At 45.3% G+C, this 23,856-nt stretch overlaps 1 protein-coding gene across 1 annotated transcript; it reads right to left on the reverse strand.

The window, feature by feature from the left end:
• Positions 1 to 14,389: 14,389 nt before the first annotated feature.
• LOC123050371 (uncharacterized) lies at positions 14,390 to 16,574 on the reverse strand. The gene is made up of 3 exons (XM_044473173.1): positions 16,145 to 16,574; positions 15,486 to 15,847; positions 14,390 to 14,722 (listed from the first exon to the last, which is right to left on the reverse strand). Exons 2-3 carry the CDS (start codon positions 15,774 to 15,776, stop codon positions 14,396 to 14,398), a joined length of 618 nt encoding a protein of 205 aa, XP_044329108.1. The 5' UTR covers positions 15,777 to 15,847; positions 16,145 to 16,574; the 3' UTR covers positions 14,390 to 14,395.
• Positions 16,575 to 23,856: the final 7,282 nt, after the last annotated feature.

Genomic DNA, 23,856 nt, shown 5'->3' on the forward strand with positions numbered 1-23,856 from the left:
CACTTGATATTCGTCGCCTTTATAAAGGGATAAGGATTCACCCCCCCTTTTCATCCACTCCTTCTCTCTCTCTGCCCACCCATTCTCGAGCTCCAGCGCCCAAGCTCTCATCTTTTCCGCCTCAAAAAAGCACTCGATCATGTCCGGATCCGGAGCGCAGGGCAAGTGGATGGTCTCCTTCGTCAAGGAGAAAGACCTCACCAAGCTCCGGGAGGCCGGGTATTTGGCCAAGGAAGTCGCCCACCGGTTTCCGGCCAAGGGGCAGATCGTCCCCATCCCGGAGCCCCATGAGAGGGTAGTGTTCATCCCTCACTTTGTCTGCGGGTTGGGATTCCCTCTCCACCCATTCGTCCGCGGACTTATATTCTATTATGGGGTGGATTTCCACGATCTGGCCCCCAACTCCTTCCTCAACATCTCGGCATTTATTGTCATGTGTGAGGCCTTCCTCCGCATCTCACCCCACTTCGGATTGTGGCTGAAGATATTCAATGTGAAGCCGAAGGTGGTGGACGGCCAACACGCAGAGTGCGGAGGTGCCATGGTGAGCAAGATGCCCAACGTCGTATGGCCCAAAGGCACTTTCATGGAGACTATCAAAGGGTGGCAAAAACAGTGGTTCTATGTCACAGAGCCCCGCGACACCACCTGGGCTGAGGCTCCCGAGTTCAGGTCTGGGCCCCCGATGCGGCTCACCTCCTGGCTAGAGAAGGGCCTAGACTAGGCCTCGTCGGACGAGCTGACAGCGCTGCACACGCACATCAAGAGCATGGTTGACAAGATCATCAAGCTTGTCAATGTGATCTAGGTGATGCTCTTTCGCCAGATTCTTCCATGCCAAAGTCGGACCTGCAATTTTTGGGAGTTCGATCCGGCCAAGCACCAGACCCTGCAACATTTCTTCGGTGTTACGCACGAAGGTATTTGGAAGGTGCTCTTCAAGGCCAACGAGCATGGCCAAAGGAGACCCAAGACCGTGGGTACAACCTGACCCACCCTGCCAGTACGGTAAGTTTTTCCATGTTTTCAAGGTGTATCCTTTACTTACATACTCAAGGCGCATGTCTAAGCTTCTCCGTCGTTACTTTTCAGGGCTGGACGAAGAAGGCGGAGCCGATCAAGAGTCGGGCTCCGCTGCCCAAAGACCCAACAATCCCACTTCTGACGAAGATGCTGGTTCCGGCGCCCTACCAAGCGCCAGAGAAGAAGGCCAAGAAGAAGGCCAAGAGGACCAGAGGTGGCCTCCGCCACAAGGGCACTTCGGACATGATGTCCGAAGACGCCGAGACCCAGTCCTCACCTGCCACCGACGAGGAGGAGGAGGAAGAGAGCAACTCCCCCCCTTAGGGGGGAAGGGAGAAAAGGGCGGCCTCCACGCATGTGGAGGCCGAAGCGTCCAAGAGGGGGAGAGCCTCCCCTGCGGAGATACCGCGCTGGACATCGACAGTAGCTCAGAGTGGCGCCCCAGGGATAAGCCCCTGGCCGGATCGTAAGTATTCGGAGGCTCTAACGCACTTATATGTCCGACTCCTTTATTTCGCAACTCTAATGCATTCAATCACGTGCTGCAGTCTGGCCCACGACAGCTCCCAGCGATCCTCATCGAGGGGTTCGCTGGATCCAAAGGCTATGGACAACGATTCGCTACCGACAGCCACCTCTCCCAAGGCCACGGACGACGCCGAGGCGGTGTCCCGAAGGACCTTCACGGGCCAGGGAGAAATGCAGAGGGCCATTAGGATGGCGCCAGAGGGCAAAACCTCGGCTGCCGGACACCTGGGGGAGCAAGTCCCCCTGGAGGCTGGCGATGGGGGCCATGTCCAGTACGGCCCTCAGCCGAATACTATTGCGGAGACCCGTACGGCTCCAGAATCAAGCAAGCAGCCTCCTTTAAAAGAAGGAGGTGCACCTATCCCACTGGTGCCCTTTGTCCATCCAGAGGCACCGGATACTTTAATGGAAGCGCCGCGAGGCGCTTCCAACGTGGAAGAACACCGCACCCTTATGGGTACGGTGATTGAGAGGGTTCAGTCCGTTAAGAGCGGGCTGACTGAGGCCTGCACCCACCTTCTAACAGGCTTTGAGGTAGACAACGCAATTATGTAAAAAGAAAGTCACAGTATAGACAGTAGCCCCTGAGACTCTGTTCGGTGTTCGGAAAGAAGAGTCGAACAGAGGATCAAATAGTTTTCGCAGGAGACTAACCATATATGTCTATGTGAATAAGCAGGCGTCACTGCTGGCTACGACTTCTCATGCTACCGAAGTCTCCGGACTGAAGTAGAGGCTGGAGCGAGCCAAGGAGGAGCTCGGCCAAGCAAGGAAACAGCTGGAGGATAGGCAAGGTATGTAATGACATGTTGTATATCAGAAAGGATTGATGATTTATGTTTACTATAGTGCCATGGTATTTGTAGGAGCGGCGACTGAGGTGGAAACCCTCAAGAAGGCACTGGCCGCGAGGCCAAGGAGAGAGAGCTGCCAAGGAACAAGCCGCCCGCGAAAAGCACGAGGCCAGGGTCGGTGCGGTCCAGCAAGAGCTCCAGGACGCCGTGAAGAAATGCGAGTCCTTGGAGCGCAATATTGCGGCTCAAGAGACCGAACTCGCCAAGGTTCGCCAAAGCGCACAAGATGCCCGGGTTGAAGCCCAGGGCGCTCTCCAGGAGATTCAAGAGGCCAAGAAGATTGCGGCGGGTAAGGCCTTCATTATGCAGAGCAAATATGTGAAGAAGAGGTATCTCTTACTAACCCGGATTTGGAGTTCTCGAGGAGCGTTTGCGGATTTGCCGCGCAGTGTAGCCGACGCTGCAGAGTTCTTCCGAGCCGAAGAGGGGAGCTCCATGGAGAAGCTATTCTGGTCGCAATACCTTGCGCCAGAACATCCGGTGCCCTTTAGCGACCAGCTAAAACAGCTGGTCGAACTGCATAGGGTGGCCGAACTAGCCATGAAGGATTTAATAATCCGGCTGTAGCCTGCCGAAGCTATACCCAGCAACTACTTCGGCTCGTGAAGCGGCTGGTCAATGCCTGCCCCCGGCTTGACGTCATCAAGCGGTCGGTCTGCATCGAGGGTGCGCAGATGGCCTTCGCCCGCGTCAAGGTGTAGTGGGCGAAGATGAACGCCGTCAAGCTTGCGACCGAGGGGCCGCCCGCTGGCAAGGAGCACCGCACGCCTGAGCGGTATTTTGAAGATGTCCTAGAGGGATCCCGCATTGTAGCGGAGCAATGTGCTAAGGACATTATTTTTGAATGAAATGCTTTCATGTTATCCTGTCCTGTATGGTGAAACAAAGCTGTTATGTAATATAACGTTTGTTAGTATTAAAATTTTACCTCCTGTGCGGCCGTTTTTATTAAATCTGAGGGTTGGCCAGTCGTCGGCTTTAGCCCCCACGTAGGTAGTACGGGGGTGTTCGGGATGGAATCTAAACACTCTTGATCCAAAAACTTGGTCCTTGAAGGAGGTGTTTAGCGCAATGAACCAGGCAATCGGACTATATGGCTTTATCACCCTCACTTAGCCAGAGGATTTTGACAACAAAAATATAGGCGCAGCCCCTAGTTAGCATTTAATCTGGACTAGGGTGCTGTAAACACCTGATCGGACTGAGTTCGATCCGTCGCGTAATGCGGAAAAAATTGCAAAAGATTTGTAACCTCCGAACAGCTGACCGGCTCACGCCGCATCATGACAGTCAGTTTTCGGCTTTCTCTACTGAGGTGCTCATCTGGATAAACCAGGAAAGAATCACAGTAGTTCTCCCTTTACTACCCTAGCCGATAGAGCGGAACATAAGGTAGTAAGCACAGGAGCCGGACAACACAATTATTGACCAAAGACATGATTCGGAGCCAATGCATATAATGCTAAAATTCGGGGCACCGAACTGTACTGGAAAAGTGTTCGGACTTTGTTGCCATAGTATGGAGCGTAGTGAAGCCCCTGGCCAATTAAAGCGTACCAAAGTGTACGTGTGCAATCGATAAGAATAACAAAATAAAATGAGATTGTAAGCTAGTGCCACGTAAGTTGGGCCGCAAATAGTTCTCGTTGTAATTTGATTGATACGTCAAAACGTATTTGTACAAGTACTGCGATAAGCAACCTGGCTATTTAACATGCCAAGACCAAGGGGGAGCTGCGTGCGGGTCCTGAAAACAGGTAGGACGATCATCGAAGAGAACGTCTAGAGATTCCCCCACACATCTGTGCCACCTGCTGCCTTGGTGTATCCGTCCCTCGAAAGGTCTGACAATCAGGCCACCGCTAGGGGTCTGTGGAAAAGAAACCTGAAAAAGATATAAAAGGAAAAGTGAAAGTATGTGTGTCCGGGGAAGGTCGAAGCCGTATTGTGGACCATAGTATGATTATGCCTCTGTCTCTGCCCATGGTATTTTGACTGCGTAGTTATGTGCGCGCGGTACGTATGCCACCATTTGGTCAGGACTGAGATGGAGGCCGAATTGCTAGTCTGACTCCTAACGAGCTGGACTGTCAAGCTGCGGAGTAGTCCGAACTCGTTTGACAGTGTCCTGGAGCTTGGCCGCTGAATTAAAATTCTGCCTTAAAAGGCCGCTCTGTACTTCCGCTGCCAGGGCCGCGGTGTGTTCTCCAGTACGGAGGGAACGCTCCGTGTTTCCATTGAATGTTATGACCCCGCGTGGTCCAGGCATCTTGAGCTTGAGATAAGCGTAGTGTGGCACCGCGTTAAATCGAGCGAATGCGGTTCGTCCGAGCAGTGCGTGATAGCCACTGCGGAATGGGACGATATCGAAGATCAACTCTTCGCTTCTGAAGTTGTCCGGGGACCCGAAGACAACTTCCAGTGTGACTGAGCCCGTACAAAGAGCCTCTACACCTGGTATAACTCCTTTAAAGGTAGTTTTGGTGGGCTTGATCCTTGATGGATCGATGCCCATTTTGCGCACTGTATCCTGATAGAGCAGGTTGAGGCTGCTGCCACCGTCCATGAGGACTCGCGTCAGGTGGAATCCATCAATTATTGGGTCGAGGACCAGTGCGGTTGAACCGCCATGACGGATACTGGTCGGATGATCCCTGCGATCGAAGGTGATCGGGCATGACGACCATGGATTAAATTTTAGGGCGACTGGCTATATCGCATAGACGTCCCTGAGCGCGCGCTTGCGCTCCCTCTTGGGGATGTGGGTAGCGTATATCATGTTCACCGTTTTGACCTGAGGAGGAAACTTCTTTTGTCCCCCTGAGTTCGGTGGACGGAGCTCCTCGTCATCGCCCTCGCTTTGCGACCCCTTCTCCTTGTTCTCGGCATTTATCTTGCCGGCCTGTTTAAAAACCCAGCAACTTCTATTAGTGTGATTGGATGGTTTATCGGGGGTGCCGTGTATCTGGCATGGGCGATCAAGTATGCGGTCCAAGCTGGATGAGCCCGAATTGTTCCTTTTGAACGGCTTCTTCCGCTGGCCGGACTTGGAGCCACTGAATCCAGCGTTGACCGCCGTGTCGTCGGTATTATCACCGTTGCTTCGACGCGTGTCGCTACAAAAAAAGACACATCCGTGACATTTTGGGCCGAACGATTTTTTTTTCTGTCATACATATGACACTTCTATGACGATAATTGTGACAAAACCCGGTATCATCATAGATGTGGTGGGCTCCTACTTCTATGACAAAAAATCATGACAGAAAATGGGCTTTTCGTCCTGGGCGGGCCGGAGACGCAGCTGCATGATATTCTTTGGGCCGTCCATGACGGAAAAACCGTGGTAGAAGCGAGGGCGAGGAAAATTTCGGGGTGTTCCCGGTTACGGTGGGAGGTCGGGGGCCGAGCGATGCGCGTTTCTCTCGTACACGTACGCGCGTGTGTGCGAGGCGTTGGCTCTAACTAAACCCGAGCGATTGCACTGCAGGCTACGCGTTACTGAACCCGAGCGATCGATCGATGGCTGTTAACTGAACCCGATCGAGCGATTCCTTCGCTACTGCTGCTAACTGAAGCCGATCGATGCTGCCTCTGGGATGAACAGTGAGCGTTGTGGGGGGTTTGGATGAACAGTGAGCGGTGGCGTTGCCTCTGGATGAACAGGACCCCATGGTTCTGTCATAAATTTGTCATGGATGTACATGCATGACAGAAAACGCGACCTACTATGACAAACACGTATCATCACGGAAGTGTATTTTTTTTGTAGTGTGTGTCTGTTGCTTCGGGGCTTGCCGTTGCTATTTCTGGCTTCCGAAGTGCCAGGTTTGTTTGAATTGTTACTGCTACGGGCTAGCCAACTATCTTCCCCCGCGCAAAAGCGGGTCATAAGCGCCGTGAGGGCTGCCATGGACTTCGGCTTTTCTTGTCCGAGGTGTCGGGGGAGCCATTCGTCCCGGATGCTATGTTTAAAGGCCGCTAGGGCTTCGGCATCCGGACAGTCGACGATCTGGTTCTTTTTGGTTAAGAACCTAGTCCAGAATTTCCTGGTTGACTCTCCGGGCTGTTGAATTATGTGACTTAAGTCGTCGGCATCCGGAGGTCGAACATATGTACCTTGGAAGTTGTCAAGGAAAGCTTCTTCCAAGTCTTCCCAGCTGCCAATGGAGTTTTCGGGCAGACTGTTCAACCAGTGCCGAGCTGGTCCTTTGAGTTTTAGTGGGTGGTATTTGATGGCATGGAGATCATCACCGCGGGCTATATGAATATGGAGAAGGAAATCCTCGGTCCATACCGCGGGGTCTGTTGTCCCATCATATGATTCGATGTTGATGGGTTTAAACCCTTCTGGGAATTCGTGCTCCATTACCTCGTTAGTGAAGCAAAGGGCGTGTGCTGCGCCTCTATATTGGGCCACGTCGCGACGTAGCTTGGATGGAGTCCGTATGCGGTTCTCGGCCCGGGCGTGATTATGATTGTTGCGTCCGGCTAGGTAGCCGTTGTCGCGTGTCGGGGCACGCCCCCGCGATCCATAGATCGATCTGTTCTGACCTGCTCTATTGTCCAAGTTCTGCCGCGGGTCATATGTATGTCCCCGAGCTGTTTTATCTCTGCCTTTACGGTTAGGTAGTACGGGCTGGTGTTCGGCTTGAGTTGCCGCTTTGTCCCGGCCACGCGGTGGTTGGTCAGCCGCATTGCGCGATGATGGTACGGGCTCCAGCGCCACGTCATCGAACTAAGGTAGAAATTTGCGCTTTGGATAACTTTTGGTTGGGCGCTCGAGGCCGTATTCCTCGGCTGCCAGGACATTAGTCCATCTATCATTGAGCAGATCTTGATCAGTTTGAAGCTGTTGCTGCTTCTTTTTCAGGCTCCTTGTAGTGGCTATTAGCCGGCGCTTAAAGCGCTTCTGCTCGAGAGGTTCCTCGGGCACGATGAAATCCTCGTTGTCGAGGCTCACCTCATCCTCGGAGAGCGGAAGATAATTACGGTCCTCCGAGTCTTCGTTTACGGCCTGTTCATTAGGGCTGACTCGCTCATCTTCCCGTTCATCCTGTTCAGAAGTTGGCTCAACGGGGTCTTCATTGTCTTTGGCATCATCCGGAGTATTATTTTCTCCTGTGCCGGTATTGCTGTTTTTTCTACGGCGTGATTTAGAACGGCACCGCTGATGCCGGTGCTTTGGCTGTATCTCAGGAGGTATATCCTCGACTGGGTCTTCTTTGTCATCGCCGTTATTCTCTTTGGGTGTATCCACCATATACACATCATACGAAGAGGTGGCCGACCAGCGTCCGGTAAACGGCGGGTTTTGGGCCTGCTCGTCTCCTGCATCGTCGTCCATACCGTTGATGTCTTCAGAGCCGTAATCGAGCATATCGGTTAAGTCCTCAACAGTGGCTATGAAGTGGGAGGTGGGTGGGAAGCGAAATTTCCTGTCATCAAACCGGATATAATTCGGCTGTGAGTCCCTTGCTAAGGAGAGGGTTTTTAATGAGTTCAGCACATCGCCTAAAGGTGAGTGCCGGAAGATGTCCGCGGCGCTGAATTCGACGGCCGGGGCCTGATCGGGCTCGACGGACGCGGACACGCGTGGTTTGAAACCTGTGGCCGGAGATGAATTCGAGGTTCCGGTGACATAGGTAATGCTTGAGGTTGGCTCTGTGTGCGGCTCCAACGCCGCTAAGTCTGCGGCTCCCATGGCAGGGTTGAGCTTCTCGTCCTCGGATGGCGCAATCTGCTCCAGATCTAGGGCCGGAGCACTTACAGGTGCTATCTCCTGGGTATGGTCCGATGACAAATTTAGGTCATGCTCATCGCGGTGGCAGGGAGCGGCTGCCGTGGGCTCGAATCCGTCGAAGATCAAGTCTCCGCAGGTATCAGCAACGTAGTTCAAGCTTCCAAACCTGACTTGATGGCCAGGGGCGTAGCTGTCGATCTGCTCTAGATGGCCAAGCGAGTTGGCCCGCAGTGCGAAGCCGCCGAATACGAAGATTTGTCCGGGGAGAAAAACTTCCCCCTGGACAGCATTGTTGTAGATGATTGACGGGGCCATCGAACCTCTTGAAGACGACGCAGCGGAACTCTCAATGAAAGCACCAATGTCGGTGTCAAAACAGGCGGATCTCGGGTAGGGGGTCCCGAACTTTGCGTCTAAGGCCGATGGTAACAGGAGACAGGGGACACGATGTTTACCCAGGTTCGGGCCCTCTCTATGGAGGTAATACCCTACTTCCTGCTTGATTGATCTTGATGAATATGAGTATTACAAGAGTTGATCTACCGCGAGATCATAATGGCTAAAACCCTAGAAGTCTAGCATATATGATTATGATTGTCCCTATGGACTAAACCCTCCGGTTTATATAGACACCGGAGGGGACTAGGGTTGTACAAAGTCGGTTACAGAGAAAGGAATCTACATATCCGGACGCCAAGTTTGCCTTCAACGCCAAGGAGAGTCCCATCCGGACACGGGTGAGAGTCTTCGGTCTTGTATCTTCACAGCCCATCAGTCCGGCCCATGTCCAATAGGCCGGACGCCCGAGGACCCCTTAATCCAGGACTCCCTCAGCAGGGCAGCTCCTGCATGCTGCTCTTAGTTCTGGTGGTGATGACGTGAGTTGAAGTTCAAACTGATCCATCTTACCTCTATGATCTACACGGTGGAAATCAGACTTAGCCTACACATGCAGGCCCAACCTAATCCCGACATTATTTCGCTTAAAAATCCCGACGTGAACTTAGCGTAGCTCAGATGGTTAGGTTCTTTGTGATGGAGGAACCAGCCTACCAGGGTTCAAGTCCTAGACTTGACACCGGTATTATTTGTAATTTTCTTGAATTATTTGAGGCTTTTCGGCGATGTTCGTTTAGTGGCAGGAGATGTTCCTCTCGACTACAAGGCGCGTGTGGTGATTTCTTCAACCTCAAGATGTTATGTCGCCTCACTATCTCGATGGTACTTATAGGGGTAGGGTATCCATGTGTGCGTTCATAGAGGTGAGTGTATGTGAGCTTCTTTGATTGTATCATGTTCAAATTAGAATTCCCAATGTTATTAATCGAAAAAATCGTTTAGTGATGCCAACAACATTTGTAGACGCATTATCCGAAGTGCGGGTCCATCTCTCCCTCAAACAAAAAAGTAGGAGTCCATTTCAAATACATTCAATACAATCTCTCCTAATCCTTCTAGGCAATGTTCATGTTAAATTAATTCCTGGAATCACAAAATCTCATCATGTGGGGTGTCATGATAAGGCGGTGGGAAGTTTAGTCCCCCCTCATGAGTGGATAAGAGTCGTGACCGTTTTATAAGGGTTTCACATGCTAAGCTTAGGAAGAGGTAAACACACTCTCCTCCATCGCCTGCCTCGCCCATGCACGTCGTGTTTCTTAAAAGAGCCGAGCCGAGTTCAGATCTATGTCATCCGTGTGCTTAACTTTTGCCGGTCGGCAATGGATTATGGGTCGTGGGTTGTTGCCGACTCAGGCATGGATCCAAGCATGGCCCCTAGCGTGCCGCGTGCTGAGCACATCCTGTTTAGCCTGTGCCATGCCAGGCGTGTTAGCGGGCCGGCCTGGCTGGCACGACCCAGATGGCCGGCTGCCTGGCTCTTCCCGCAGGTGGCTTGAATAGAAAATCACTCACTGAGCTAGTGAAGTCACTCAAGGGTAGTGGGCTGAACGAAAAAAATCACTCGATCTGAAGCTGGATTTTAGCAATCGCACACCTTATTCATTGGAATGGAGGGAGTAGCAGGTTATTGCCCGGACATAATAACGAGGCTTATGCAGATTCGTCGTTCAGTACACAGTCCAATGAGAACAATGGAGCGGTGCAAAGGCGCCCTTGATTCCTAGAAATTCTGCACAAACTAGGCAGTGCTCGGGTGGCTCCACAGATCGTCCCAAAGGAACTGCAGCCTGCAGGTCTGTAGCTCCAGGCCCTTGCGCGGAGGCTAGAGATGAACCTCTCAAGATGACGCGCCCGCTACTGGCTGCTACGTCCAGAATTGAAAGAGTCTACATGGGTAATTTTGTTAACTGCTACCCCGCCAAATACATGTCGCCACTAGATTACTGATGTCTCCCAGTCCTAATACACTACATACACCACAATATGCATGGATCAACGCTGATATATGTGACTTTGTCCATTCCTTTATACTCTGAATTTTGGTTCATTTGTGTGCTACTGGCTAAAGTTGTCGCTCATGTTGCTCTACTATATAGCCCCTTGCTTGATCTCTATTGATTGATGTACACGTATTGTACTACTGGCTAAAGTTGTTGTGCCAATTATCTCCTTTATTCCCATGATTCGATTGTACTAGTTGATAGGTAGCACATGGCATGGATAGTACTGTGGTCAGTTGTTCTAATACGCGTGAACTAAAGTAAACAATACGTACGCATACGCGTGAACTAAAGTAAACAAGGGGAAGAGAGGATCGTGAATTAACTATAAGGCCAATCTTCTAGCACCGTCCTCCGGCGGCTCCCCCCGCCGGCGACCTCGGTCATCGGTGGTAAGGGGGGTCGCCGGATCCACACGTGTGGATCGTTTTACTCTTTCGTAGTCTAGGTCTTTAGTCTGTTCATCGTCTTGGCTTCGGCGGCGACGATGACGGCGCTGAATAAAGATTCTTCGGGTCCATCCCTGACGAGGCCTTCGGTCCTATGGTTGGGGTGAATTTGGAAACCACTCTGTTCAAGCAAGGATGGCGTGACGGCGGCGGCATCCTCGTGGTGGACCTGTGTCCTCAGGCTCCGCCGTTGCGACGGCGTTTGCTCCAACGTCGGCGCAGAGCTTGGGAGGTAGTCCAGGAGCGGATGCAGATTATGGTTTGCATCGACGACATCTAGAAGACGGAATGCGTGCTGGTGGGTTCGTGGTTCGTGGATGGTAGGCATGGTTTCCTTCTTCGGCGTCTTAGTCGTGGTGGGGTGCCAGAGCTGGAGTTCGATGGCGTGTCCGGGGTGTTGCCCCAGTCTGATTCGTTCAACGGCAATGGCTTCATTTTTGGTGAGCCACCTTGGAGGTCCGCAAAGCTGCATATCAGCGATGGAGCCGCGTCGAGCTCAGGTGAGGAGGTCATCCGTCATTCTTTTCTTCGGTGGCTACTATGGTGGTGCCGGAGACAGGTGACAAGCGTTGATGTGAAGCTCAGAGATGTTCTGCTATTTTTTCAGTTTTGTCATGTCGGTCCTTACGTGACTTGTACTTTGATCTTTATAATATGAATGAGACATGTATTACCATGCAAAAAAAAATTAACTATAAGGCAAAACAAATGTTGATGACGTGGATGGACGGCACGACAGCAAAATAGCCGTAGATGCGGTGATTAGTTTCATTTCTCACGTGCAAATATGCTGGCAAGTAGCTGTATACACAATCCCAAGGAGGTAGCTATATTCTTGCCGAACTCACATATGGCAGCACCTCGCCAATGTTTTTGCTCTAAGAACATCTTTAACCTCTCGCAAAACAAAACCTTTAACCCATCTCCAATGTTTAACTCCCAAAAGCTTGTTACTAAAACCGTCCCTAAACTAATATGGGTATTGTTTTGAGCCTCCCTAAAAGTTATGGGTATTAGAAGCCGTGAATTAAATTACCTCTTAAACTTAATTTTTCATTAATTTTGTTTGCTACTTCTCATGTCCTTTTATGTATACATGATATGATTTTTTTTCAGCAGAGAACATCATTTGGTTTGTCACACAAACCCACAAGTAGAAATTGCAGCCTTAAAGTTTTCAGAATCAACTGTTAACTGTGTATGCTTATGGTCATACTCCTGTATCATACACATACACAAGTTCAGGCCATATATGTATAAAGTTCTGTTAACTGTCTAGCCTTTATTCAGTAAAGAAATCTTGAATTTTGGATTACTTGTAACAGCATGTTCAAACAACTGAAATCTTGCTGCAGCATACACATACAAGTTCAGGTCCTACATGTAAACTATGGCTTGGAACAACTTAACTACTGCTAATAACAGTTTCATACTTCAGTTGCATGTGTTTGTTTTGAAGTTCAGAACAGACACAGATTCAGAGTTCACAAATGTCTTACAACTTGTAGCATTCCCCAGTGGCAGTTGCTGCTTATAAACTACAGAGAACACTGATAATAAATCCCACTAAGCATATCAAAATTCAGATATATGATAAACTACAGAGATTCTGCAATTTCTGAAGAGTTGTTAAATATTACTTGCTATGATAACGTTCTCAGACTATTCATAATCCTCGATTGTTATTAGAGTTCGTGTATTCCCTACGACAGCAAAAACGGCATCAATTAAGGCAGCCACGATTCGAACAGTGAGCATCAGGTACTCTATTTCAACAGTCTATTTTATCAGATGTAGTTTAAACTCGTTGTGTTTAGTCTAGCAGATCCTTTTTCCGTGGAGTCTACCAGATTTAGTATTGACCTTTTGTTCTATCTTTGTATACATGGCAGTAGTCATCAAGGAAATTTTAGACAATTGTACAACCCGACAGAGGAAAGGATTTCATAATACTGATTTTATCATTTCCTTTGCACCCGCTCTTATTCAACCATGCTTTCCTGCACATCACATAAAATTAAGTGTACTTAGGATTGATTTAGTGCAGTTGAAATAGTTCTGCACCTGGTATATCATGCAGTAGCCAGCTCTATTTTTCTTTCTATTCAATGCAATTGATGATTTAGTTTAGTTCGTCATTAGGGCACTATAATCAATGTTTAGTAGCAATAAAATTTAATTGTTGTCCCATGTAAACTTGATTTTGTGGCTGCAGGTTTATTGTCTGTCTTGGGTGGTCATTGTAGCAGTAGTGTTTGTACTGGACAACCTTCAGCCACCGTTGTTTACTTCCAACTCGCTGGCTAGCCACCAAGGTCTACCTCCTGTCTCGTTGGATCGCCGGACAGCCGCTGTCGTCTACCTCGCGCCTCGCCGGACAGCACGGTCATCAAACTCTTTCTCACCGGGCAGCCACCGCCGTCTACGTCTGCCTCATAGTTAATTGTGTGTTAGCAATTCCTCCGGAGAACTTGTTAGGTTATTCTAACTCTACCATGTATCCATGATCTTGTTTTCTGAATATGTAATCTTTTTAGTGATTTTCATTTTCATTTTATTTTTCATGGCGCTTCCATGATTTATTTCATTTTCTGGTATATATTTTTGAAGATTTTTATTTGCTTTTCCCTAATGGCCATGGTGTGAGAGCAGACTACTAGCAGGTTGGGCGTTGCACTGAAGAAGTTTATGCCAAAAAGAACTAAAACTAGACGCAAATTAAAATTCAGGAGCATTTTCGGTCAAAAATTGTTGAAAAAAATAAGCTCCCATAAAAGTTCTAAAAAATTCACACTACCCTCTATTCAATCTAGGAAAGTTTTTAGAAGTTTTGGCGAATAAAAGTTTTTAGAAACATCTTATAAACAGATGGAGCAGACAGAAATATAAGTTCGAAACATCTTATAAACGGATGGAGCAGACACAAATAAGTTCAAAACATCTTATAAACGGATGGAGCAGACACAAATATAAGTTAGAAACATCTTATATTGTGAATCGATGGAGCAGAGGGAGTAGCACACAAGACTTGACACGATCTGAAATGAAATAAAGATACATTCAAACAATTAAATTTGAAAATCTCCAGTATGCCCCCTGCAAACCCATGACCTCCATCTTGAGGAGGGGCTGGTGCCATCAACCATACCATTCCAGAAAGTGAAGCTGTGACAACGTGTGGTGCTGTGATCCTCTAGCTAGTTTTATTATAACAGAGTTCTGCTTACTAACTAGATCAGCAATGTACAAACATATGCTAAACTTGCTCATTGACAAAATAGGTTGTGCATGCTTCTTCTGTTCCATACTAAAGGTGATTGCCATATTTGTCAAGGATGATTATGGCTGAGGCATGGTAATGCACCTGTAGCAACGCGTGCAAAGCGGGCAAGAAATTCATATAAAGCAGGCATTGTTCCAAATTGAACCAATTCTGGTTTTCGAAGATATACTATACATAATTACTGTCCATTTTATACGGTGCCATACACTGCCTAAATAATCAGAACTATGTTTGAGGCGCGGGTCATGTACGTCTTGAGCTCCCGATTCACCTTCTCCTCGTCTCACATGAACCCCTGGATGTTCTGCACCCACTTGAAGTAGCTCACCATCACTCCGCCGGAGTGAGGGGTTCTGCACCCACTTGAAGTAGCTCACCATCACTCCGCCGGAGTTGGCTAGGATGTACGGTAGGATCAGCACGCCCTTCTTTGCCAGAATCTGCAGCGCGAACATGTACACTTCTCTTAGTGAGTTCAGATAAACACAGAATTACCTTAAGAAGAGTTCAATTGCAATATCTTGAGATTACACTAAAATTTAAAGCTGGATGGTCAGTCTAGTCGCAGAACAACAACCATCTTTTGGCAATTCAAACATCTGCTTACAGATTTTAAGTTTTAGGAAGCAGCCATGGATTTCACCTGGAAAAGAACATCAAAGAGAAAAACAACGTCCTACAACTGCTCCATCGGACACTAATGTGCAGAATAAAGGGATATGTTGTATGTTCTTCCCTCCATCTAAAGAGTTTCTGAAAACTGTCACTTTCGTAAACCAGAAGGGTTGCGGTAGCAAATTTCCACTTAGTGAGCAAGTGTAGATGATTTTGGTCCTTCTGTCTTGTTTCAATCAGGTGCTTGACAAAAAACTGTGCATAGACTGATATTACACTTGGGATACCAGACTAGTCTTACTTTACTTTCCCCTCAATCAAATCATGATATTTGTGGACATAGCTTACTATTTGTGAAACATAAGAAAACAGGGACATTTAGGAATGAAAAGGTGGTCTTGGCATCAACAAGTATAAGTAGCTTTTACTTAACATCGACTCAAAGATCAACTCCAACAGTGAGGTTCAGATCTACTTCAGTACATAAAAAAGTTTTAGATGTAGTTCATTATCTAAAAATATTCATATGTTATTGAACAACAACATTCAGATCAAGATTGATAGTGACCAAATCAGAATCTTGCATACCAGGTTGAGGTCGGTTTCATCTTGAAAATCTTCAAGCATGTGAGAGATGCCGTTCACGGCATCCTTAAGTTGCTTCAGCCACAGAAGCATGGACTTATGCTTGATAGACTCCCTCTCTGCGTCGCGGAGCACAGCGTCCACCAACTCCAGCGTCATCTTCATGTTCTCTAGATCGGATCGTTCCTCATATTCCTGTGCAGCTTGATCTCGCCTGAAATGGTAGAATTCAAGTGTCCTATTGCCACCTTGATGACTGCCGAGGCGAGCATGCCCCTGAGGGCCTGTTGACATGGCTAGTGACTGTCGAGTTGGGCTGTGTGCTGGATAGTAGATTCGTCATTGAAGCTGCGGCCCTTATCAATCTAAAAAAGCATTGGAAGCAAAAAAAATCGAATCAACAACTGCAGAATCAGTCATGACCTGTTTTACATAATACATATATCACAGACTTGCAAAATCTTAGACAAAAGAGAGTTGCCCACCTGCTCCATTAAGCATAACGAAGCAACATTCAGAATTTAGTTAAATGACCACTGTGGAAAGCTCGTGTGCTTCGTCAGATACTTTTACAGTTTCCAACTACTAACCAGAACTGAAGAGCAATGGAAGTCGTGAACTTACAAGGAATAAGGTAGAGTAAGACTGTAAGAGATATGGACCTGTGTCCTGTAGACGGTGCTGCGCCGGGCTCTCCACAGATCCGGCCTGGATTATGCCAGCAGCAGCGTGATCCGGCAAGGTCAAGTGCCTCTTGGACGCCCATCGGTCCACCATCGCGCGCTGCACGACGAGGCGGCGACCTCCTATCCATGACACCACGGCCGAACCGGCGCAGGGTGCTCTTCCTCTTCCTCTGGACGGCTACACCGCCATGCGCTCGATCTAGCTCTTGACGGCGAGGAACCACGGCTGCATCAGACGTCGGTCCTCGAGCCCCTGGGACCCCTCCGCCACCGCCGCCGGGGACATCGGCTCCGCCTCCTCGCCCCATCGGCCATCATCGCCGACCCCCTCTGCCGCCGCCACCGCCGGGGTCATCGGCTCCGCCTCCTCGCCCCAGCGGCCATTCTCGCCGCCCCCCTCTGCCGTTGCCACCGCCACCCCCGGGGTCACCGGCGGCTCCGCCGTATCCTACCCTGCTGCTTCGAACATATAGGGCTCGAACAAGTTTTCTACGCGAAGAGTGGAGGAGCGACCCAGATTTTTTTTAGAATCAGGAGCGACCCAGATGTGTCGGGCCACACAGCGAGGGTGCGAACAGGATTTGGCCTTGACTAAAATTGGACGGAACTACCCTTTTAAAAAATGACTAGCCCCACCCTAGTTTTGTAATGGTCCCATCACTATTTGTAATTTTAGTCTCGTAACTCCTTGTAACTCTAATTTCTTCACCGTTTGATCGCAGTGGATGGACGGCCCGTAAAATGGCCAATCACTGTAACAGTTATATAATTTAAATCTTGATATTTATACACATATTTAATAATAATTTAAATTCATTATTTCAAAACTTTAAATTCAAATCCAAACACGACATAAGATCCAAATGAAGCAAATAATCCAAAAAATAACATGATGATACATGAATGAACTACCCATCCCACTCCCTCTCTTCTTCCCATCGACACAAACAAGCACCAGTTCAGTTCTTTCACAACTGCAACTCCGCAAGTCCAGTACTACTAGACATATGCAGCGATGACGATACGCAACGAACTGAACTGATCTCGGATCAGATTTGGCTGATTGCCCTGATCGGTTGTAAAGATACCACGATGATGAAAATTTCGGCTACTACTTTATATCACCTTCCTTGTCCATGTGCTTTTGTGACTATTGTTTGAAAGGCCAAAGGTTGTGTTTGTCAAGAGAGGATCGGCGTTCAGAGTTAGACGGGGAGAGCAACTCAGCAGAGCGAGGCATACAGAAAACAGAGGAACTTTATTTCAGGTACTGTATCGATTACCGAACAGCCCAACTCTGAGCAAATGGTAAAACAAGGGAAAAGAGAAAAGGATTTCACATCTTCTATGATCAAATTCGAACACCTACATGTCGCTGCAATGGATGCTATTAATAAGACAACATTAATAAGTTAGTGATGATGTACGTAGAATGAAGGGCGAGGGGAAGCAGAGGGGCAGGAAGAAGGGCGGCAAGGCCAAAAAGGGCGTGGAGACGTACTCTAGAGCGATGCTTCTTTGGGTTATAGCCTTGCTGTCAACTGAAGAAAACCTTACATGGATGGCTTCTATCTATGCACATTTGGTGGCAACCGTCTTGTCTTGTGGCTGTGGTAGCAGCTTCAGACTTGCTAGCATCATGGGCAGGTCACCAAGTTCACCTCGTCCTAGGCTTGGCTGCTGCTGCTTCTTGCGCTCGTCTCAGGCTCCGTATAATTAATCCCTCCATCCCAAAATGTTAGATCATTTTTGACACTGTGATATCCCACTGTAAGAACTGTGTTGGGGTTGGAGTGTTGCTGTCAGAGAGTTTTTGGTTTCAAATTCCTTAGATACAAAAGTCCATCCTTTATCGGAGATTCATTAGGTACCAAAATCCATCCTTTATCGAAGATTCCTTAGATACCAAAATCTTGCGCAGTTGCAATTAGTGTGTTCTTGGATTCAAATTTGGTTCTAACTTGCGCCCCTGCACCCATTCGCTCGTACATCAAACTTACTGTCATTGGGAGCAAGGGCGTGTAGTACCAAGGTTGGCATCACAATGCACATGCAAAACTAGTACAAAATATTTTGAAAAGCATGAGTGACAGACCTCACATTGCACAGGAAGAACTCGTACAGATTAATAAATTTATCTGATAACAGGATTCAATAAATCGACACCAACAACTCGAATGTGTGGCAGAAAGTTTCAGGTGTAGAAGCGGCGTATACACCTGTTACCAATAAAACCCCCGAATAATATCCGGATCATACACAACTCAAAATCCATCTAATAGTTTGTCAGGTTTGGACGGTTGTTGAATCAGGCAAACACCGCTGCTCCCATTCGCTCCTTCATACAGTCTGCATTAGGGCAACAGCTCCACTGCCTCCATTTTATTGAGAACAAAAGATATTTACAGAGTACGAGAAACTATATGCATATCGGAAGATTTAATCAAACAATATAGTGAAGTTAACTCAGAGAGGATTCCAAAAGGCCAAAGCTTTGGGAAACCAGTGCTGGATGTCCGGGCTACAGAAGATCAGCATGGAGATTCAGCTTTGGCAATTCATCTCCATGACCTCTTTCTCCTTTGCTTTGATCTTTGAGGCCCTGCTTTCACTAAGTCCGGCAACTGATGTCATCATTGAAAGCATGCAAATGAGAAATGTATAGAATTCCTATGGAAATCTAGAGGTCAAAGATGCATATCCGAGCTAATGTTGGAGCAACTACTGTATGGAACTCATCGTGAATAATAACTGCCTTGCAATTGATTAATGAGACCCGCTTCGGTTTAACCCCCAACTAAACGTATGAAGGGCAATATAGACTTTTGCCAAAGTGTATCCACTTTTGTATGTACATGGGTCACCTGCCGAAGCGTATACGCCGTACGTGGAAGGATCTCTCGCTGAAATGGATACAGTAACGGACCGGTCATTACAACACACTTTGTTGAAAGAAACGAGGGATCGATCTCGGGTCTCCTGGTTGCTAACCAGCGCTTCACTGAGCCAGTGTCAGTTTTTTCTTGATTTTCTTTGTATTTTTTATAGGCTTTTCTTCGCTTTTTTCTCTATTTTCACTTGAGTTTTTCTTTTTCTCTTTGTTTCTTTCTCGGTTTCATTGGATTTTTCCTCTTCTTCCCTTTTCTGTCCCTTTTTTCGTTGGTTTTGTTTGTTTCTTTCTCGTTTTTCATCGGGTTTTTTCTCGAGGTTCACTTTTTTATACACATTTTGATACATATTTGATAAATTTTCTACCACACAATTAACATATTTTAAATAAGGTTAATTTTGAAAAGATGGTCAACATTTTCTTACACATTTTTAATCTATACCAATATAAAAAGATCCAAAGAGGCAGATCCAATTAATCTCGGCCATCAAATCATGTCAATCCAACGACCTAGACTGCTTCAATGTCGAGCGCTCAACACGTTTAGCATGTAGTTAAATCCATACCAAATATAGTGCTAATCACATAATTGCACACAAATAATATTCTACTTAATATCCGCATGCACTTAATATACTTCAAAATTAACATGCATTGCACGTACACATTAACTAGTATTTTTAAAAGTTTGATTTTTTTCAAATACACGTTTTTTAAATGCTTGGATCAACTTTTTTATACACATTTTATAATTTTTAAACACTTGATTAACATTTTCCAAATACCAGTTAGCATTTTTTGAATACATGATAAATATTTTTCTATACACTTTTAGCATTTTCTAAATGCTTGATTGAAAATTTTCAAAATATCAAATTAACATTTTTTAATACATGATCAACATTTCTTATACACATTTAGCAAATTTCAAATGCTTGATTAACATTTTTTAATACCAAATTAATATTTTTTAATACATGGTCAACATTTTCATATAGGTTTAACATTTTTCAAATGCTTGATTAAAATTTTAAATTACATGTTCAACTTTTTAAATAAACATTGTGTATGTTTTATACGTTTTACGTATACATTAAAAATAATTTTTCTATACACATTTAATATTTTGTAAATACTTGATTAACATTTTTTTAATATTTTACACAAAGTATATTTTTTGTAATATATAATATCTTGAAATGTAAATACAGTAAAAGGAAACAAAAACAAAAAAGTAAAAAATTGAGAACATGGCATGTGGCCTGTGGTGCGATGGCCGGCCTAATATGGAGCTCACCTCCAGCGAGACTTCCTCTCGTCATGCTTGTTGTAGACGAGACATATCAATGTTCGCGTCAAATAGATGCCGCCATGCACAGGAGGCCACCCGACTGGGTGGGCCCATTGTCGCGCGCGGAAACATGGATAACTTCACTGTAAAAGGAATGGCAGTGTGTGGGATAAAACCTTATGACTCCCACTGCTGATCACTTGTCGCTAGCCACGCGAGCTAATAAGCTTGAGTGTCTAACCAGCAAAACGTGAACTACAAGAACTACCCCTTTTTCTGTAGCTAACTGGTCTTTTTCTCACTATTTCTTTTTTTCTCATTTTCATTTCTTTTCCATTTTTTGTTTTTCATTTCTTTTTTTTATTTTTCAAAAAAGGCTGATAAATGGTCGGACATGTCACAACTTGCACACGGTATCGAAAATTGTCCAAGCCTGACATGGATGTCTACCATGGGCATACCCACCTGTTTGCAAAAGTTGAGGGCCATTTGAAGTATGTCCAAAAATAGATCATGTTGTATGAAGGGTGTTTAGGTAGGTTAGAATGCTTTGTCTGAGAGCATGTTGTTTCTCAACATCCTTGAGATGACCCCAGTTTATTTTTAAGGCCTTGTATGACCAATTCATGGCATCATGTCAAGTTGTTTGGGTTTTCGACAAGTTTTGCATTTTTGGGAGTTTTCCCAGTAAAAAATGCCGATAAATGGCCGGAAGTGTCCCAACGTGCAAATAATGTCGAAATTCATTCAAACCTATATGGCCTACCATGGGCATGCCCCACTTGCTTCAAAAAGACCGGGTCATTTCAAGGATGTCCAAAACTAGACCATGTTAAAAGGCTCTGTTTGAGAGCATGTTATTTATCGACATCCTTGAAATGACCCTAATTTTTTCATGGCCTTGTATGACAATTTCAAGCCACCATTGTCAAGTTCTTTGGATTTTTGACAAGTTTTGCATTTTCTGAAGTTTTCCCGGTGAAAAAGGCCAATACTTGGCTGGACATGTCGCAACGTGCAAACGGTGTCGGAATCTGTTTAAACCGATATTGATGCCTATCATGAGCATGCCACCTCGTGAAAAAGTTGGGGTCATCTCAAGGATGTTAAAAAATAGAGCATGTTCAACAGAGAGTGTTCGGTAGGGCAGAAAGGTCCGTTTGGGAGCACCTCATTTCTCGATATCCTTTAAATGACCCCAATTTTTTCATAGTTTCTATGACCAATTCAAGGCACCATGCCAAGTTATTTGAGTTTTCAACAAGTTTTACATTTTATGAAAGTTTTCTCAGTTAAAAAAGGCCAATAAGTGGCCGGACGTGTCGCAACTTGCATACGGTGTCAAAATTCGTTCAAACCAGACATGGATACTTACCAGGCATGCCCACATGCTTGAAAATGTTAGGGTCATTTCAAGGATGTGCAAAAATAGATCATGTTCAGTGAAGAGTGTTCGTGTAAGCGAGAAGGGTATGTTTGAAACCACATTTTTTTTACATCCATCAAATGACACCAAAATTTTCCTAGCAGCTTCTATGAGAAATTCAAGGCATCAAGCCAAGTTGTTTGAATTTTTGATAATTTTTGCAATTTATAGAGTTTTCTCGGTGAAAAATGGTCAATAAATGTCCGGTTGTGTCGTAATGTGCAAACAATGTCGGAAGTCTTTAAGACCTGCCATGGATGCCTCATATATCTGTGCTAGCCTACTGCAAAAGGTTAGGGTCATTTATCCATAGTAACACAAACCACCAGTTAAGAGAAGTGTGCTAGACTAGGTCAGACGGGTGCATCCGTGAGCATGTTATTTTTTCTAATTTGAATGCTTTTGTTATTTTGCAATTTCCTTCATTATCAATTAACATGAACATTTTCTTATATCCTAACAATTTTTTGAAATTTTTCACAATTTTGAAATTTCAAATTGTGTATGAAAATGTTACAAACTTGAACACTTTTTCCAAAATTGTTACCAAATTTCCAACAATTGATGAAGATTTTGAACATACATGGCAAAAAATTCTGAAACCAATTTTTTAAAAATATGTATCAACTATTTTGTAATCGCAAACATTTCTTAATTTTTTACACCAATTTTTTAAAAATATGTATCAACTATTTTTGAAACGCAAACATTTCTTAATTTTTTGAATAAAACAAATAAAAAACGGAGCATTTTTTGAAATTTTAGAGCATTTTTAAAATTCTAAATAATATTTGAAATCAAGAAGATTTTTACTATAGCAATATCTTTCACATTTTTTAACTTGTTTTGAAAAGAAAAACAAAGTTCAAAAAGGAGAAAAATGAAGTAAAAAAACGAAAACAAAAAATCAATACCTAATAATAATAAGGGGCTATTGCTCCTGGTGGTACGTCATGGAAATTGCACCTAAAACTGCAGAATATTACCATGAAAAAACATTTCATATGGGGAATCCCCCGCCTAGGCCGACCCATGCAGTAGGAACTGCACTCTGCGCGCTGGGAGAAGACGCAACCCGCCCTTTTGGGCTGGGCCATGTCCGGATGGCCTTATTTTATTTTCGTTTTTGCAACTTTAAATTATTTGGAACTTCAAAAAAGTTATGAAAAAAATGAAAATTTTGAAATAAAATGTTTAATAAATCATAAAATGTTTGTGGATTCAAAAAATGTTCGCGATTTTGTAAAAAATCTTTGCTTATACGAAAATGGTAGAAATCTTGAAAACAAATGACCAGGAAATCAAAAAATGTCCATGATTTTTTTATAGTTCATTTCTTAGAAAATGTTAGCGAAGTTGATTTTTTTTGCCAACTCATAAAATATTCAGGAATGAAAAAATATCCTAAAATTCGAAAACTATTCGTTACTTACAAAATAGTCTATTCATTCATAAGATGTTCGCAGATTCAAAAAATGATCATGCATTTCGAAAATTGTTTGTTAAGTCAAAAAAATAATCACGCATTTCAAAAAATGTTTTCTAAGCAAATATAGCCATTCAGTCCTCGGGCATAAAAAGATTATAGCCATTGACTATCTACTAACTTCTATGACTTGGTAGTAAATGCTCTTACTTTTTACAAGGTAAAACTGTGGAGGTACTGGAAAACCATGAAGAAGAGGGAACAAATACTGGAACAACTAATAGGTTAGTGAAAATCATATCAATTGATGTGTTGCCAACAACCTTGTGTATATATGCAAGTTGATCTACTGGATACAAAATATGCACTTGTGCATTTAGATGAAAACAAAAGTTGATCTACTGGGTACCAAATATCCGCCTGTTCATTTAGATGAAAAGATAAGTTGATCTACTGGGTACAAAATATCCGTTTGTTCATTTCAATAAAAGACAAGTTGATCTACTCGGTACAAAATATCGCCATGTTCATTAGATGAAAAGATACTATGCAGTTATTTGAGTACTACATAACCTAAAAACATTATCCTGGGGCATGAAATATACTGGCCATGGTTGATCCAGAAGACATAAGATGAACAAACTGGAGCTAAAAG

Source organism: Triticum aestivum, chromosome 2D (assembly GCF_018294505.1).
Source record: "Triticum aestivum cultivar Chinese Spring chromosome 2D, IWGSC CS RefSeq v2.1, whole genome shotgun sequence".
Lineage (NCBI taxonomy): Eukaryota > Viridiplantae > Streptophyta > Magnoliopsida > Poales > Poaceae > Triticum > Triticum aestivum.